General features: G+C 46.3%; 1 protein-coding gene across 1 annotated transcript; it reads left to right on the forward strand.

Annotated features, from left to right (window-relative positions):
- The first annotated feature begins 1,810 nt into the window (after positions 1-1,810).
- Positions 1,811-19,107, forward strand: LOC144163127 (secreted frizzled-related protein 5-like). The gene is made up of 2 exons (XM_077693941.1): positions 1,811-2,994; positions 10,852-19,107. The coding sequence occupies exons 1-2, from the start codon at positions 2,304-2,306 to the stop codon at positions 11,145-11,147; spliced, it is 987 nt and encodes a 328-aa protein (XP_077550067.1). The 5' UTR covers positions 1,811-2,303; the 3' UTR covers positions 11,148-19,107.
- Positions 19,108-19,424: the final 317 nt, after the last annotated feature.

Below are 19,424 nucleotides of genomic sequence, written 5' to 3' on the forward strand. Positions count from 1 at the left end.
GGCATACCCGTGATCGGGAGTTCGATACACGCGTACAACGTACAGCGCTATACTTTTGCATGGAATTTCCAAGGGGATGTTCTGACTGTTCGATTTTGGCAATAATACTATACATCCGTGTTCGGATTCAAATCTTCGCTTGAATCATATGTGCCTTCATTGACTTTTGGTGGCCCACACATATAACGGTTCGAGCGATTTCTACGTTCGTGTTTTGAAACTTGAAATTTTCGTTCTAATCGCGAATGCATTGACTTTTTGATGGCCCAAACGGGACATTATTCGTGCGATTTTTACGTTTCACTGTGCCGAAATCACCGCTATAGATTTTCGAATAACGTTGGGCTGCGCTAGTGTAGAGAAGTATAAGTCCTGGTTGAAATTGTGGAGGTGCAGATGATGCTTTGCCTCACAGAAACGGTGTAACGAATAGGTGTATAGGAATATTCGCTGAAGGGTGATAGTTTAGGATTGTCACTGCACCTCGTGTTTTGTCACTCTAGTCAAATGCTTTCAAATATTTGGCATGACCATTGCACATTGAAATCGGGGTTCGCTTTGACGTTTAGAGACACAACTGAACCTCGTTATAACGAACACTGGTATAGCGAATTATCGGCTATAGCGAACTAAATACGAACTTTGGTTGGCCACACTTTATTTCAGTGACACTTATTATTTTATAACGAAACTGAAACTGTGAGGGCCGCGCGATATCGGATATAACGAAGAAATACTTGGCCAGGAGGCTGAGAAGCTACTTTGAAGAACCCTCCGGCATCCGAAACTGCAGAAGCATAAAGGCCCTTTTGTTCGTGGACACTGGAAAACTCCATCCTGCTCAGTGCTGTGAGTAGCCACCAGATGACGATCGCGTCCTTCATCAAATAAAGACGCAGGCCTGTTTTGTCTTACTCATGTTCCTTTTCATCGAGCTTGAAATGCAACAAGGAGAAAGGTAAGGGTCGGTAAGGGTTACCTTGTTATAGTGGGTTCGAAGCCTAAAAAATGGATTTTTGTATGAATTTTCGCGAGCCAGACGGTCGATTTGTTTAGCCGAGTTTTGCCTCTACTGCTACAGCGAATATCGGATATAACGAACTAATTTGCTGTCCCGGTACTACTTCTTTAAAATGAATTTCGACTGTAGTGACTCAAAGGCAACACTTCCTTCAACAGTCCTTGCCTCGTTGTTTACTTTGTTTAGGTTTTCTAGAAAGCTTATGATTCCAACGAAGGTTCTTGCGTTATACGTGTTTGCTTTGTGCAACGTGTTTTTCGTTGCGGGTCATTTTTGTTTTACGTCCGTTACGTCTATGTAGCGCGGACCGAATTCATTCCCAACATTGTATTCGTTTCGAATGCCGTGCACGACTTATACAGGTTGTGCTGCATTCCAAAACGTAGATGGGCGGCAGAGCGTGTTACTTTAGTCAGGCTTCCATCTGTTATTTGCTCCGTTGAATAGCTGAAGCATCTTCGTCGCGTTGTTTGTCATGCTAACTACGGTTTTGCGTGTGCCAACTGTTCTTAGTATTTGCTGTCTTTCAAGAAAGGGGCAGATACCCCGTTGGCCGCGGAAACTGCTCTTAACAGGAGGCACTTAAGGGTAGTTTGCCTTTGTATACACACAGTAAAGAGGGTGCGTTTTTATCGCAGCAAAAGTAAAGGCAGGAGGCGACGATGGAAGAAGCCTGCCCGACCCTTCTTTTTTTTCTTCTCGTCCCTGAGTGGTATGCAGATGGTTAAAGAAGATTGACACGCGTATCTAACGCCGTTCTTTCGGGAAGGCCTGGCAGCGGGGAGGCGTTGGGCTAGGGTAGACGGTCCCCGCTGGATTAATGGTTCTCCCTCCTCTATAACAAGCAGCGAAGAGGAGCTCTTTGTCCATGACAGGCGCGGGATCGTCTGCATTCCGCAGTCCTTCTGCTGCGCCTCTGTTTGCCGTTTTTTGTTGGCCGCTGCACGTTTTCGATCTGCGCGCGTGTCCTATCGCCTCGTCGAGGAGGGCTTCCGTCGCTCGAGCGACGAACGTGCGACGCGCGCTCGGGGGGAGGCGATAAAAGCGTCTCGTCTCTCGCCGGGCGCTTGTGTTGCTTCTGCTTCTCTCGTCTTTCGAAAGGCATGGAGTCATCGCACGGCGAAGGGAGACGGTGCCCGGCCACGGCCCGGGCTGTTGGGGCGCTTCGGCGCGACATGCGAGTGCGTTGACAGACAGCCCGCCGCGGGAGTTGCAGACGACGGAGAGGAGCAGACGACGCGGAGAAAACGGAGGGGTGCGCTTCTCGGGGCGGGGGAACCCGATGTGGGGGACGAAGTCCTCCCAAGGTTGCCGTCGCCGTGTGTGCGCGACAGATTCGGCAGCGTCGGCGTTCGCTCCTCGGCGGCGCGCCGGTGCCGCGGCAGCTGGGCGCGGCGGCGGGCGCATCATCACCATCCGTGTCGGCGGCGGGATGGGGCTGGTGCCGCTCCGGTTGCTTCTCGCGGTGGCGGCGGCCGCGGCGAGCATCGACGACTGGGCCGGCCGCCTGGCGCAGCCCACCTGCCTCGAGATCCCGGCCAACCTTACGCTATGTCGCGGCATCGGGTACACGCGCATGCGGTTGCCCAACCTGCTCGAGCACGACAGCATGGCGGAGGTGCAGCAGCAGGCCCGCTCCTGGGTGCAGCTGGTGAACCGGCGCTGCCACCCGGACACGCAGCTCTTCCTATGCTCGCTGTTTTCGCCCGTGTGCCTCGAGCGGCCCATCTTCCCGTGCCGCAGCCTGTGCGAGGCCGTGCGCCTGGGCTGCGAAGCCACCATGGCCCACTACGGCTACCCGTGGCCTGACATGGTGCGCTGCGACAAGTTTCCCCTGGACAATGACATGTGCATCGGCGTCCAGAGCGCCGCCGCCGGACACAGCGAGGACTCGGCGTCCGCCGCGTGCAGGGCTTGCCAGCAGGCCAACACCACGGAGTCGCTCGTGGACAACTACTGCCGAGCCGACTTCGGTGGGTACCCTCCAGGGTGCCGTTCTTTGCCCTCTCATTTTCGCGTGCGGCCTGCGTGCACGCGCGATTTGAACCCGCGTCCCAATCCACGTGCGTACTGCCGTGCCCAATGTTACCAGAATACGTTGGCCGTTCCCTTGGGTGACGTCATCCTCGAAGTAAGCCGCATTTAGAACGAGCCCTTTCAACAAGACATGCCAGTTTAGCTTTCTAACGACACTGTTGCCAAGCGATCCATCAAAGTTGAAAGACATGTGGCGTGCTTTTAACAGCTACCGAACAAGCTCGCTGAGTGGATGACAGAGGGTATATTGTATGTTGTCGCCTGCATGCATTGTGCAGTACGTGAATCAAAAGTGAATGAGGTGGTTTTCGTGCTTCCTAAACTTGTTTTTGTGAAGGTTGCTCGCCCACATCATTTCCTTTTCTTTGTTTTCTTTTAGGCTAGGTGCAGCATATTCATGTAAGCACCCACCAGGGATGTCGCTCTTCTATTATTGGCATGCACAGATTAGGCAGCAACGCTACACATAAGCATATGCGTCATGAAGCAGTGAAAAGTACCCAATGTTACGTAAACAGGTCGTTCGGTTTCAAATTCTGTGAACCAGATCATGGCATTCCTTAGCAGTTTTTATTTCCAAAAGTTTATTTCAGAACAAAATCTTGTATTTTCTGCGAGCTGGTGCTTTGCAGGTAGTATTCAGTGCTTTAGACGGTTGCCTAATTAGAATAACCTGATACTTTTAATGCAAACTTTGCTCAAATAAGCTATATAATGAGAAAAGGCAGGATAGGTGTGCAACCCACCAGTCACTTTTCCACACTGAACTTATGATTGGATAACGCTGACAGAACCAAATGTAAACTAAACAGGGATTATAAGCTTGCAAAACGAGCTATGTGTTCTGAAAATTGGTCATTTATTTCTTTTTATAGCAGTAAGAATGATATGGTAAATAACAAGTTCCGAATGAGCACACAAACATATATGCACCGCATACAGAATGCTGCAAAACACTGTCAGCATGCAGACGATATTCTGACACAACAGCGTCTGACTGGCATAAGCAACACTGCCACATACGTGACCTGCTGAACACGAGGTCGCGGGTTCGATTCCTGAAAAGCAAAAACGCCCACGCGTACGAGATTTCGGCGCACGTTAAACATCCCCAGGTGGTCAAAATTAATCTGGAGCCCTCCACTGTGGTGCACCTCATCACCTGCGTTGCGTCAGCGCATTAAACCCTACAATCAATATCAAATCACATACATGACCCTTTTTTTCAAGTCATCCCTGTGTTTCATAAAACGATTTTTATGTGCCATAACAAAATACAGCACTTACAGGTCCGATTAGTCATAAACTAAGCAGCAGCAGTTGCCCACCGAGCGACGTCTCTGCACTATTTAGGAAGGCCGACACTAACCAATTGCGTTTTGGCATTAACTTGTGCATGAAAGAAAGCTCAGTTTCGTTTCCTATTGAATTGTGACAACTGGATGCTACGTGGATTCAGCATACTAATTCTCCGTTTTAGGCACCTGGGCCTCACGCAACATGCAATTAAAGTTTCTCCGGTAATTGTTAAATTTTTTAGTGGAAAATACATCGTTTGCTGCCGGACAAGTGATGCGTACTATTAAAACACCAAACCTTTCGAATAAAACAAAGCAGCACGTTGCCTTCATGTCCCATTTCCAAACAAACGGAACTATACCAAGGTGAAGGCCAGATATGGATTTCAAACCAACAATATATGGCACCATTTGCATGCTTTATGTACAGCGCCTGTTTTGAAGGGATGAGCGTTGGCCGTTGTTTTAACACTCGTGTGATGAATGGTACATGTGTTCTTCAGCTGAGTAGGGTGGGAAAGTAGGTCAAGGGGTTATATAAAAAATTTCAAGGATGGCTTCTGTGAACTTCAACAGCAGCTGACATCATTATTTATTTTAATCACTGGTTTTTGTAACTTATTGTTCTATTGTAGTTGATTGATTCGCTCAAGTTATTTATTTGATTGAGCAGTGGCAAATGTTGTGAGAGTGTGCACTACTGTGTGGATAGTTTTTCTCTGTGAACATCAACTGCTCTGTGGGTCATGAATACAGCAGTCCTTGCACGGCCGGTGATGCTGTAAAACATTCAGAAGAAAATATTGGATTTGGTTAGACTGCAATAGATATTGGATTAGACAGAAATGGGCCCATAGTTACTGTGGCCTATCCTATTGACAAAACTTTCAGCTCAATGAGCCATGGAACAAAGGATGAGAGGGGGAACACTGAAGTACAGGGAATGAGCCTCCTGGATCAGGGTGCAATCTCGGGTGGGAGATATCATCCCAGGTGACATATCCTCAGGATGTTTTAAGCCTGTACGTCTTGAGGACGTCAATTTAAGGTCCTCAAAAGGTACTCAAGTGATCCTATTGTCCGGCCTCAGGATGTCCCCAGGACATTTTAAAGTGAGCACCCGCGGATTGCCTCCATGAATTTAAGGACCACTTTTTACAGGTTCATATAGTTTAAATAAAGAAAAAGAAGTGGACCTGGGCTGGCCATGTAGAGAGGCGAAATAACAGCTGGTGGGCCACTGAAGTAACAGAGTGGCTACTGAGAAACGGATTCAGAAGGAGAAGACCATTAACTCGATGGAGGGACGAAATAAGGATGTTCGTTGTCAAAGAATGGACTCTGGCAGTGCAGGATGGGACAGGTTGGAGGTCAGTGAGGGAGGCCTTCGTCCTGCAGTGGACCTAATTAGGCTGTTAATGTTGATGATCCGATTGATGGTGATTTAATGAACTCTTGTTGCGCTGAGAGGTTTATCGCTGCAGCTTCCAGGAAAACCAGCTTTGCATATGCTACGTTGTGCGTACACACAGCCAAAATCCTCCTAAAGAAACGAAAGGGTGCCAAATTTGTAAAATATTGTGTAAAAGTAGCCAATCACCGGCATCAGTTAGCACTGCTGGCATTGCTGTTAAGTTGGTGTTGCCACACAAAAAAAAGTGGATAACTAGAGGGGAAAAAAAATGGAATTGAAAATGACATTAGAGGGGTAATGGGTAGGCAAGTGGGATATCAGAAAGGAAATCCTTATACAGTTGAACCTCTTTATAAGAGACACGTACCGGGGAGCAGTTTCTGTCTCTTATACGAGATGTCTCTTATAAGCAGGGTACCATGTTTTCACTTACTAATCAGACCCTAGTTCAATGTGGGCACTTGTATTACTACAATAAGCTCAAAAGAATGCTACAGCATGTTTCAAAAGATTCATTCTAATTATTGTTTGGTCCCAGAATTTATGAAACTTTGTTTGCTTCATGACTGTATTTACACTGTTTTTTACAACTGATTCTACAAGCTTTTTTTCCTTTCCTTGTTTCTGGAAGATGAATCGTAGGTGTTGAGTTAACAAGCCTGATGAATAGCCAGAGCGCACAGCTTCTTCCGCTGTGTGCTCAGGCTATTCATTACGCTTGCAGGGCTCAACGTCTGCAGTGCTTCTGATTGGGAGCTACGCGAGTAGGAGAGCCCGCATGTGTGATCGCGCTCCATCCAATGAATGGCAGTAAGCTTCAGCTACTTCTGTCAGTTGCATTTCCATTGGCAGGTCTTCTCATTGTCATTTCATAGCTGACTGAACCACTTTGTGTTTGCTGAAGTTAAAATAAATAGCGACTGCACCTGTCTGTCGTCCACCTGTGTTTCCACAATGGAAGCAACTGCAATTAGTGACTGGTGGCACTGCATCTGAAGTTAAAATGTCTGTTAGAAGCGAGAGTATTGATTAAACTTCAAGGATGACTTGTCCCTTATAACCAATCTTCTACATCCAATGTCTGTTATAAAAGAGGTCGATTTAATGGGAAAGATAGGGCAGCCAACCATGTGGGTGAATAGTGTCTCTTATACCATTTGTCTCTTACATCAGTGTCTCTTATAACGAGGTTCAGCTGTAGTGCGATAACTTCAACTCCGAGGTAGTGAGTTGCCTTCTAAATGTATAGCAGGTTTTTTGAGAATGAGGAGCTTTGTAGGAAAGTGTTCGCAGAAACAGTGGGCATTTGTGGTATGTGCATTGTGTTAGAATATGTGATGGTACTTGTCCAAATCTATGAGAGGGAAATTTCCACTTTCCCGAAGCCCTAGGGCTTAAAGGTAGCACAGAGACGACAGCAAACTACAATGGCGTGGATGTGGCTGGGGGAAACCTGGAATAATTGCAGAGTAGGGTGTAACGTAGGAAAGCTACAATTTTGTACGAACAATTATATTTACTCGAGACTGCTGCCAATAGCGGGGCTAAAATGAGAAGTGTGGTGCGTAGTGTAGACACATTAGAACCTATAATCAGATGGCGCATGCTATTACCCCCCCCGCAAAGGGTACGTTGATAGCACTGAATCATTGAATCAGAGAAGGCCCTTCTGGGAAGCTATATTCTGTTCCATGATAAGTACAAGCCTGCCACAATGCAGAACGTTAATTAAATGTGTTTATGTGCTATGCCCAACCTCTAAACGGACGTAAAAGATACCAAACCACTTTTATTTACAAAAATAATGTGCAGAATTCGGATAAGAGAACATTTTACGGTGGTCTTAAAAAAACATTCGGGCATTGCTAGGGGTTGAACCCAGAATCTCCGTTCCAATACCCACAATTCTACCCCTGGGCTACTGAGCCAGAGCAGCGGAGTTCTTTTAGCAGTTTCTAAAAAGAGTAGAGGAGTGTTCAAAGTGAACCAGAAGATGGCACTTGGTGTGCACAGGAATTGCTGGGCATGTACCCACAGGGTTACTTACTTATTGATTGATTGATTGATTGATTGATTGATTGATTGATTGATTGATTGATTGATTTTCAATACTGTGAGCCCTTCCGGGCTGTTACAGGGTGCGAATACAATGCAAGGTTCACACAAATAATGCATTCAAATTTTTTACGAAAGCTTCAACCATAGCATTGATAGGAAATACACATGGGTTTAAAGGAGCACTGACACCAATTTTCGGCGTTAATATTATTGCACAGTTCGCTTCCTTCACTCAACAGAATACCCTGGCTGAAATATGAGCGGCCTGTGACGCGAAGAACATAGTTCAATTGGATCGCATTTATCGCGCGGACGGAGCAGCGCGCGGAGCGGCACTCAGCAAATGGACATTAGCGTGACATCACTCCAGGAGAGGAAAAAGAAGTGACGCGACAGCGCTCGCCAAAAACTCGTGACGTCACTTCACGCGCGCGACCCCACGAGCGGCGAGCGGGCGCAACACCCTCTCAAGCGGGCGCCGGTGACGTCCGCACAAAGCGGTGAGGTCAAACCGGGAGGCTGTCATATGCGCCGTTCGGGATGAAAGCGCGGGAATTTGAAACAAACGATTTTCAGGCCGTTCAATGTAATTAACTATCCCGCGCTGAAGTATTTGAAGTGCTGTTTCAGGTTCGCAAGACCATTAAGCATCGATAAAAGCAATAAAAGTGTAACATAAAATTTTCGTGTCAGTGCTCCATTAAGTTTTTCCACTCAACAATTGTTTTGACGATGAAAGAGTGCTTAAAGACATCCACTCTAGGCACGTAAGGCATAATGGCATAAGCATGATTAGTTGGCAGCAAAACTCTTCCAGGAGTCTTTAAGTACAAACTAGGACTCAAGTTCAGCTTATTGTTATAAAGTTGATCTAAAAGTTTGAGGCACACAATTTTCCTGCGCACAGCCAATGTAGTGAGACCAGCCCTGCCAATAATAGTGGTTACCGAGTGTGTTTTATCGTAGTCAGAAAAAATAAACCTGGCCGCTATTCGCTGAATTCGTTCTAATTTATCTATCATGTATTGCTGATGTGGATCCCAAATTATACTAGCGTACTCTAGATTTGGCTGAACAAAAGTGGTGTATGCTTTCAGTTTAATATCTGGAGCAGCATCCCTTAGTTTATGTCGTAACAAACCAAGCCCCTGTGCTGGGCAGATACACAAATATTTTCGACATGTTCATTCCAATTAAGATTACTGGTGATTGTTACGCCAAGATATTTCAGTTTTGTGGAACGCTTAATTACATTATTATTAACAGCGTGTGAAAACATCAATGGAGTTTTCTTATTCGTGACCGTCGTACAAACAGATTTGTCACAATTGATTTGCATATGCCATTTTTTGCACCAGTTATAAATTCGACATAAAGAATCAGACATAAAGAATCAAACTTCTCCCCGCTGCGGGCAACAAATTGTTGATGATGATCATCATCATCACCTGCAGCACCTCATCTGTGATTGTGCGCAATTTAGTACCCAAAGAGCATCTCTCGCAGTGTCTTTGGGCCGCCCACTCTCCGTAGGACTACCGTATTTATTCGATTATAAGGCAGGGATACAGTTTGGAAAGCAATAAAAATCGCCACACACACACACACACACATGCACGCACGCACGCACGCACGCACGCACACACACTTTTTAAAAAGAAAAACCTCGCCTTATATTCGAATACGGTAGAACTGAGGGACGTCTTAGGTCCTTGGAGTGCTTCTATACGTGCCTCTCGTGCTGCAAAATCCTTATTGACGTACCTAAAAGACACAAGTCTTGATCAGACTTGTATATAGTTAGAAGCATATGCGTTCCTCTTGATCGTAAAAATCATCACTGTCACCGCATTCACCTGGCATAGCAAGCCAAGCAGCTTAGATCGGCTGACATAACCAGCTGCATTAATAAAGGAGCCATGCAGACAAAGCACAAGTTTGGTCCATTCGAAAGATTGCCTCGTTAGAATTGTACTGACACCGCTTTTAGCGTAAACTTCGCTCAAATAAGCTACACGATTGGGAAAAGAGGGACTGGCCATGCGAGTCACTAGCTCATCTCCTGCACTAGAACATATGACATCATATGCTCAGCCGTGCGATTGGCTGAGGCTGGCAAAAGCAGGCGCAAGTTAGGCAGGCATTATAAGCTTAAAGAACAAGCTATTTTTGCTTAAATGTAATGCATAGTCATTTTATAGCAGTAAGAATGGTGGGGTAAACAATGGAAGGTACACGCAAACATAGAAGTAGTACCAGTGCGTACTGTTGTTGGCACTGCGTGCAATATGCTTGTTAGACAGCAGTCCGGCGCTTTGGGGTTGTCCTACACGACAGCAGCCAGTTGGCGCAAGTGACATTGTCTTACATGACCCTGCATGTCGTGCATACACCATGTTTTGCGAAACGATTACTACCTACCGTAACAAAAACAAGCCAGGTGCAAATGCGGCCAAAAACAAAGCAAAGGCAGACAGCAGTGCAGCGCAGTATGGTGGCACCATCTAGGAGGACTAATGGTAAAAAAAGTGTTCCGCAGTTTGCTGCAGTGTAAGCAGTGCACTCAGGTTCGCTCGAAGACCTGTCCTGGTTGCGTCATTGCAGACATCACGAAACAGACGATTTGGCAAGAGAATCAAAATTTTATCTTAAATTAATTAATTTCTTAGTGAATAAAGCATCTTCAGTAAAATGTGCTGTTGGGCGAGTTGGCGCATTATGCCTTACCGAAACTGCGCTAACTGGACATACAGAGGAAGGAAGACAAACAATGCGCAACCCACAACAATGTGCAAGTTGTGAGTTGCGCATTGTTTGTCTTCCCCTGTGTGTCCAGTTAGCGCAGTTTCGGTAAGGCATAAAGCATCGTTTGCTGCCGGACAAGCGCTATAGAACACCAAATCTTTCGAATGAAACAAACTTCTATTTTGTCTGCATGGCCCTTTTAAAGATTGTTCTCTCGCTCTCTGATCATCACCAGAAGCCAGACTAACCCAAGCCCACCTCTCTCTTGGCCGTCGCAGTGGTGCGTGCCCGGGTGAAGCGCCTGCAAGGCTCCCAGCTGCAGTGCAAGCGGACGCGGCTCCTCAAGCTCCGCGAGGGCCTGCCCCGGCGCCAGCTGAGGCGGCCCGTGCTCAAGGCGCCCGACTTCGAGCGCTGCTGCGGGCCCCTCAAGGGACAGGTGCTGCTGATGGGGCAGCGTGCAGACAACGGCAGCCTCGCCCCACTCCTCATCGTGCCCTGGCGCCGAACCACGGCCTTCCGCAAGGCGCTGCGCCTCATGCGCGGCGTCGACTGCGCCAACCCGCTGGAGCACTAGTCCGGGGCTCCACGGTGGCCAGCCGTGCCTCCTAGCACTGATCTCCGCCAGTCCGGGAAAAATGTAGGTGTGAAACCAGCCTTGTCGGGGAACCTCCATGCTCATCTCGGGCAATGGAGGGGCTGCCACTACAACTAAACCACTGCTTGCACTAGATGATTCGAGGGCAGTGTTGTTGCTGATTGCAGCAGTGAGCAGTGGAATCTTCTTTGGCTTTACGCGTTCTTCACTTAAAGTAGCTGGGAGGGCTGCTACTGACTGGCAGATGCAATGTGTGTTTGCTGACTGCAATTGCCGTCCAGTTGGTCCTGAAAGGGGCCACGAAGACGTCAAAAAGACTGCTTTGTCCTGATAATGGGGATGCCAGTTTTGTCACAGATTTCAGACAAATAATGGAGATATTAATGAAGACAGGTGAAGCAGCGGTGACTTCATGACATTCAGAGCCACCGATGAAAAAAATGCAACTGTGTGGATCGTGGTGGGGCCTCTAATTCTGTTTTGGCGGATGTCTCGAATGCTGCGAAACAGTTAACACACTGGTGGCTCTATTAGTGTTCTCTCTATTTTGCACTTATGACGTCATGTAACTTGACAATTCAAGCTTTTTGAGTTGCTCGCATTTTTTTTTTCCAGTTAAAGAAAATATCTTTTGCAGCTGGAATGGAAGGATATAGGTTATGGAAGGCTGCTTCTGTCAAAATAATTGTTCTATTTTGTCTTCATGTCTTTTTTAAACGCTAAAGCGCAAGGGAGGCAGACTTTGGTGATTAACCAATGAAGCTCTTCGTGGCTTTATGCTCTCCTAGTTCACTTGCTAGTGAAGCGCCATCCAGCCTCGCAACGGAGCTCTGTGCCTCCGAGCTCACCTGTCAGGAGCGCAGTTAAACAGAGTGCCACTCACTCTGCTGAAAAAATTGCCTTATACAAACACCAGTCAGCTCTACTTGAACACACTTTCTTGTCATTCTCAATATATATTTCACCCCATCTTGGCTTGAAAGCAGTTCAATTAGTGCTTTCTAAAGGTTTAGTAGGTATCGGCTTGAAAGGCGTAATACTTAGGGGTGTGCGAATATTCGAAACTTCGAATATTCGATTCGAATTTTTTGGTATTCGATTCGATTCGAACGACACTTTTATTGTTCGAAATATTCGAACCACCCAAAACTAAAAAAAAAAAAAAAAAAAAAAATCAGAGCGTGTTTTTTGTATCGGTGTTTATTTACAGTGGACTCTCGATGATACGATTCTGGGGGTGCGAATTACGGGATGATACGAATTTCCGAAAAGTCCCGGCGAAATTGCATTGTTTGCAATGGGAAAAATTTCAGCTGTTACGAACGGACCTGCGCGGCCCGGCGGAAGATACGAACGAGCCGGCGAGGCACCCGACTGCCGAACGAGCAAGTGACGGCTCTCGCTCCCCTGTTTGTCACTCTTTCTCCAGAAACGGCCGGGCTGTTGTTTTCTGCTCGCGAAAACGCTCTGCGTACGCCCAACGCGCTGACACCGCCGCGAAACCACGCCCACGCTGCGCGCGGCACGGCCGGCGGCGTCAACATGGCGTCGGCTCCAGCCGCGAAGTGGCGCGGGGGCTCGAGCGACCGCTTCTAACCGCTCTTTAAAATGCGGCTCAAGGGAGACACGAAGTTGCTTGTGCGGTAAAGGAGCTGATAATGCATGCGAAAACGGTACTATTAAACATCATCCGCGCCGCTAGTGAATGCGCCCATAAAATATTTGCCGGGGTGCTAAGCCTAACCATCTCCGGCAAAGCCAAGCCGGCTGTCTCGATCTCATCGCAAGTAGTCAGGCTCCTCCATCCTGCCGTGCGCGTCGTGCGTCGTTTTCTGACGGAGGTAGGCGCTTCCGCGGGCGCGAAATCGTCGAGCGCGGGCGCGAGATCGCAGAGCCGAGGCGAGCGAATCGCGTGCAAAAACGCACCATGCGGTTCACGCTTGGCTGTTTCGGCGTGTAGCGAGCTTGGGCACAGCGAGTGAGGAGACGAGCACGAAGCTTTACGTGCTCCAGAGAGGACTGCTTTGCGACACGGGGGTTAAAAAAAGCAGAAAAAATCACGAATTTCTTCACGCGAAAGTAGGAAAAGAAATAAACGAAAACTTTTTTCAGCGCTAAATTTTTTGGTCTGTGTTGGTTCATACGAATTTCGGATGATACGAATATTTTTCGCAGTCCCGCGAGTATAGTATCATCAAGATTTTACTGTATCAGCGCGCGGCAATGTGCACGGGCTCGGGCATGCCAGCTATTAGTGTCTCAAGTGAGCGGCTGTTTTCGCTATCTGGTAAAGTGGTGACGAGCAGGAGGTTGTCACTGCTCCCCGAGCATGTCGAGCAGTTAACCTTTCTCCATGTTAACATTTAAGTGAGTGCAGACCTTAACCTGTTGAGTGCAATGTAATTCCTAATTTTATTTTGTGTGATTTGTTGTGCAATAAAGTTGCAGTTTTTGTGTCTCTAGATGGTGAAAACTTTAATTTTACAAAAAACAATAAGTATTCGTATTCGAAAAATATTCGAAAAATATTCGATTCGATTCGAACTTTGTTTTTATTATTCGAATTCGCTTCGAAGTTCAAAAATTGATATTCGCACACCCCTAGTAATACTGCTTATGCGACCAGCCTGGCGAGTGCAATTGCATGGTTGCAGTGCCTTGTTAACAAAAGGGTCCTTTTATTAGCAGTTCCCACTTTTACTGCAGCTTTTACAATCAGTTCCACTTGGTCTACTCGAATATTTTTTAGCGCCTGAGCAAGTGGCGCAGGAGGTGGGAAACTTTTACACGGAGTACAAATAAGCGTCTACGCAAGCTTGTGTTCAGCTTAGTGAATTAGAAAAAAAGTGGAATGAGTCTGTTGTTTCCTGTAGGTCAGCATATCTTTTATGACCTATTCTAGGAAGGCGTTAAGCCTATTTGAGGCACTTTTTGCCATATTTTAAGCTCTGGTCACATAACCTGCAGGCCACGTTACAAGTTTTAAACGGACTGTTATATTCTAAAACATTTGTGTTAAAAGAAGCACAGGGTTCAGATAAGAAGCCCCATGCATCAAAGCCAGTGCGTGATCAAAGCCAGTGCGTGATCAAATTTTCTTGCTATGTGACATTGTGACTGTATTTTCTTGTTTTGTAAGACGGCAGTCTTTCTTGGGATACCTAAACGGAAATTTTTGGTCTGTCTGTCTGTGTCTGTCACTCGATTCAACCAATTGCCACCCGTCCAAAAAAGTACCGCATTTTCACACGCATAACCTGCACCAAAAAATGCGAAAATTTCAGTGGCAAAGAAGAAATGTGGCTGATACGCTGGTTATTCCTTTAGTGCAACTTCACGGCAATGCACATTGTGCCGTGAAGCTCGTACGCAGTAACACTGACTAAGCTTTCCATGGCAGTGATTGCGCAAAACATATAAGGAGAAGGAAGAAAAAACAAGGACAGGCGCACTCTAACAACTGAATTTTATTAGTGAATTATGACTTTGGCCTTGCAGTCAGCGTATTCTACTTGCTAAATATAGGCTTTGTCTGTATACATATTTTGCTTGAGCAGTAGCTTTCGTGCAGCCTTTCCTGTATAAAATGTGCGGGCAATACGCGGGAATTTTTTCTTCTTTTTCGGCGGGCTGAAAGTGTGGGTGCGGATTATATGGAGGGGCAGGTTATATGCGCGAAAATATGGTACCAGCGTCCTTTTAACTGGGCATACACGTTGTATTGGTTTTTGCAATAACAAATGAGAAAAATAATGTATTAGATGCTGTCAAAGCGAGACAAAGTAAAAGGGCCCTGTCCCTGTTACCCTGTCTCAGTGGCAAATTTCTTGGCTCCAGTAGCAAGAAACCATTTCGAATGCCCATTTCGAACACCCAAGTTTAATGAGCTGTAAAATTAGTTCCAAGCAGTGCATCGTAAAACCGATTCTCTTATTGCACTCACCAGGGTTCATAGTATTAGGAAATATAAAGATTACAGTTTTATGGCTAACACTGTTTAGTCCAGTGTTCCTCCAAAAATGACCAATTATCTCTAATTATCTTGGTAACTAATTTACCTACTCAAAAAATAACGGCATATTTGAAATCAGTGGAAAAAGAGCACCAATACTGACAAGGTTTACAGAGTTTACTTGACAATTAAAGGAAGCTGTTTTAAAGGAGCCATGAAGAGAAAACACAAGTTTGGTTCATTCAAAAGATTGTCTCGTTAGAATCATACTGACACCACTTTTAACGTAAACTTCGCTCAAATAAGCTACATAATTAGGAAAAACTGGAATGGTCATGCGACCCACCAGCTCATTTCCCGCAACAGAACCTGTGACGTCACATGGGCTAAGCTCTGCGATTGGCGGAGGCTGGCAGAAGCAGACGCAAATTAGGTAGAGCTTACAAACTAGACGAACGAGCGATTTGCGCTTAAATTTAGGGCACATTATTTACAAAGCAATAAGAATGATGGGACAAACAGTGGAAGTTACGAAAGCACATGTAAACATAGAAGTACTGATGCGTTCTGCTGTTCGTACTGCGCACAGCATGCTTTGGTTTAGCTGCACAGCACTACGGGGCTTGGGGTTGTCTCAGACGACACTGGCCGATTGATGCAAGCAACGGTGTCTTACGTGACCCCATTTGTCGAGCGAGCACTGTTTCAGGGAACGAATATTTTCTCCCAGAACAAAAACAAGCCAGGTTTAAATGCGGGCAAAAACAAATCAAACGCTTGCCACGGTATGGTGACGCCATCTAGGTTACGGAACGTAAAGAAACACGGGAACAAACCAACACCGCTGTACAGGGTGGAGACAACCTTTGAACGGTCCCGTGCCGCCGCAATTGGGCCAACGGGCTCAACGCATTATTCTTTTCGTTTCCCACGAGACCTAGCAACGCGAAACAGACAATATGATTCAAACTTCTTCAGTAAACCGCGTTGCGGTGATAATTTTAGCGCGGTTTTGACACAATGACTTGATTCGGCGGCGAGCGAGCAACCGAACATGGCGGCGCCAGCGTTACGTGTCTCTACCCTGTACGGCGGATGCGTGAATGAATGTACTCTAGGCTGCAGAGCGGTCGGTTCCCGTGATGTCACTTGGGGCCACGAAAACGCACGATTGAGCGGGAAAATCAAAATTTTAACCTAAATTGTTTAATTTCTCAGTGAATAAAGCACCGTTTGTATCCGGACAAGCGCTGGGGGCACTATAAAACACGAAATCTTTCGAATAAAACCAACTTGCATTTTCTCTTCATGGCTCCTTTAAGAGCCATGTCCCCTCTTAACAGGATGAACGGCCCGAAATAGTTGAAAGTTCTAGCCGTTGGCAGGGCATTTGACACTTCCGAGGTGAGGTCTTTTCTGAGGAGGAGAAGCGCGTACATGCACAAATAACGAGCTTAGTAGGCAAGCAGCACCACCGAGGAATCATTTTTACTGTCGAGTATCATCGAGGCGCCACCAGGAACTGAATAGCCAAACAGTGAAACAAATTGTGCCAAACAGGGCTTCGCTAAGCTACGGGGACATCTTTCGAATAGCCTAAATATTCGGGTAGTCCAACCCTTTGACTATGCGACACTCAGAGAGCAGCGATACTGTTTGCATGCATTTGCACTGCAACGGAACTCTTGTTTGAACGCAGAAAGGGAGTACGACCCGTGCGGTTCAGACTTAGGGAGCAACTCTTTTGCGCAGGCTCTATCGTAGGCAACTCGCGAGCACAGCTGCAAGCCATTGCACGCTTGAGTCGCGAGATCTTTCGTAGCGCATGTTTGCCGACCTGATGCTCTTGTATCCCGCTCGATCGGTCAGCCAGCTGCCAGGCGCTTGCATGACGCAAAAGCCAAGCGCTGCAGCCGTGTTTCCAACCGCTGGAAACAAACTCGGACAAAGCTTATTTTGTAGAGCTTGGCTGCACTTGCAGCTAGAGTCAGGCTGCCTGGCCTGCGTGTATTGTGTGTGTGTGCGTGCGTGGTTGTAGTACAAGTGTTGACGTAGATATCGTTTGCTGTGGAAGTATCCCATCGGTTGACGCGGAAAGCAAAGTGTGTTTGTAGTAATTTAATGGTTGCCTGCAGGCGCTGAATGCAGGCAGGAGCGCTGGCTCAAGTGGCTGGCGGTGCGTTCGTTTTGGGTCACTAAAGCCGCGCTAGTGAAGTCGTGTGCCTTGGTGTTTGCTCTGTGCTATCGCTGTGTGCATTTATCTTTCTTGCTCGTGCCGCGCTAGTTCTCGACGCCAACACGCGCCGCCTATCAGTATCGGGAAGAAACACCGAGAACGTCAACGCGCTGTGCGTTTGAGATCAAGCAGCCTTGGGCGCCGTGTTGGTTTTTGTGTATGGTAAACGTCCATGTCACTGTTTTTTTTTCGAAGCAGCCAACTTGCCAGCAAATTCAGCACTCCTGTCTATCTTAATGGTTTGTGACAACCAGCCCAGTTCTGCAGATTTGTTTACGGAGAAGATTGCACCGTTATTTTGCATGTGTATGTCTGTAGCGAAGCGCTTTTGCGAGTGCCGCTTGGATTGAAATGAGTGTCCTTGTCAGTGGAGTGTTATAGCCGTGCATACATGCCTGTCTTTGGTCTATGAAGATGGCTAGAAGAGAAGGAATAGCAGTTTACTTACGTTTTTGTTTCTTGTATTGTTTTGTGGTTTCTACTTTACCAGTTCTTTAGTGCCATCACCCACCGTACCTTCGGCTACGCAGTAGTGGGCCGTTGCGTTGTTTGCATTTAGTTTTGGATTTAAATATCTTTTTAGCTCTAGCTTTGTCATAGAAACCCTTGTATTGAAAGCACGTTTTGTGTTACGCTTTTTTACTCGAGTTTGAGTAGGATTTTTCACATGTAGCTCGCACATATTTTTATCGTACTATTGTCGCTTGTGCCAAAATGCCCAATTTTTGAGATGTTTATAAGTGAGACCTGATGTAAGCCTTTACTGAACATTTCCCATAATTGTGTTTCGGGGCTTTGAAAATTAGTAGAAACCTAAAAAAAAATATACAGCTACTTTTTTGGCGAAGAAGCATCTACCCTTGCCAGTTTTTGAAATTTCATATGCCGTATTTCCTTTTGTCTCGAGCCCTTTTTGTACGCAAGTGATCTCTAGTGTTGTGTACTCTGCTGCATTACGTGTGACATCTGTTCAGCTGTAATTTGTACTTGTACTTCTGTTTTACTATCTCTGAATTAAAAATAAAAGCTTTAGCAGAAAATTTTCTGAAAACACATGAGAGATTTACGAGAGCATTTTACACTGCATTTCCGGGAGACAATTTTCATTTTCGTCAACACGACATTGTGCACTTTTGCCGCATCCTGGCTGTTGTAGGACCTGTGCCACGACTTTAACATTTAGCCAAGGTTTTGCAGTGCGGATAGATAACCTTCTATTTTACAATGTGCTCTCGGAGTTCTGGCACTTCCCACATAATAAGCTAGCACTTCCCACAAAATAAGCTTCGAGTTGGGCGATGCGGAAACAGTCGAGTCCATAGTCGACATACAGTGTGCCAAAGGGTATTGTTTGACCTGTGAAGTACCACCTGGTGCTTTCACGGTGTTTGTGTGCCATTATGAACGAGCAAAATAGGTTGATCTTTCACTTCAAGATGACTGCACTTACTTTCGTGGCTCCAGTGGTCTTGTAGCTTGAAGTCAATGGCACAAATGTGTCGGCCCAATCGACCCTGGTAAGCCGAAGTCATTAAACCGCATCCCCCACGGTGTAGTGTTCATCTGTCGTCTGCTTTTGTTGTGAATTTTTTTTTTCTCCTTTTATATTGACGTGTGCCCTTTTGCTGTCTCTTGTATGGACATGTTAATACTATGTTACTTTCCTGTGTCTAGCATTGACGCTTGATAGGGATGCCACATGTAGTCCCTTGGCTGTGATAAGCTTTTAGTGAATAAAATGTCGTAATTTATTCCTCTGTGTCAGTTTTCAACCCCGTGGTTCAAGCCCTGTTTCAGTCATCGTTGAGCGGAACGTTTGTATAAAACTTCTCACTTCATCATATGAACGTCGAGCGGGACCTTAGCAGCTGTGTTTTCACTGTACAAGATTTCAGCAATGTTGAAGTTATCAAACAGCAGAATTGAGGGAGGCACATTACAGGTGCAGACAGAATCTTTTCTTCACGCACCTGTCTGCACTGTTAACGTAGGAAAAATATGCACCAACGAACTCAGAACCATAATTTCAGGAAGCATTGAAGGTGTACATAGACTTTCACTAATACTA

The sequence above is a fragment of the Haemaphysalis longicornis genome, unplaced genomic scaffold, assembly GCF_048455015.1.
Source record: "Haemaphysalis longicornis isolate Haplotype H1 unplaced genomic scaffold, Haemaphysalis longicornis Haplotype H1 scaffold_12, whole genome shotgun sequence".
NCBI classification, from domain to species: Eukaryota; Metazoa; Arthropoda; class Arachnida; order Ixodida; family Ixodidae; genus Haemaphysalis; species Haemaphysalis longicornis.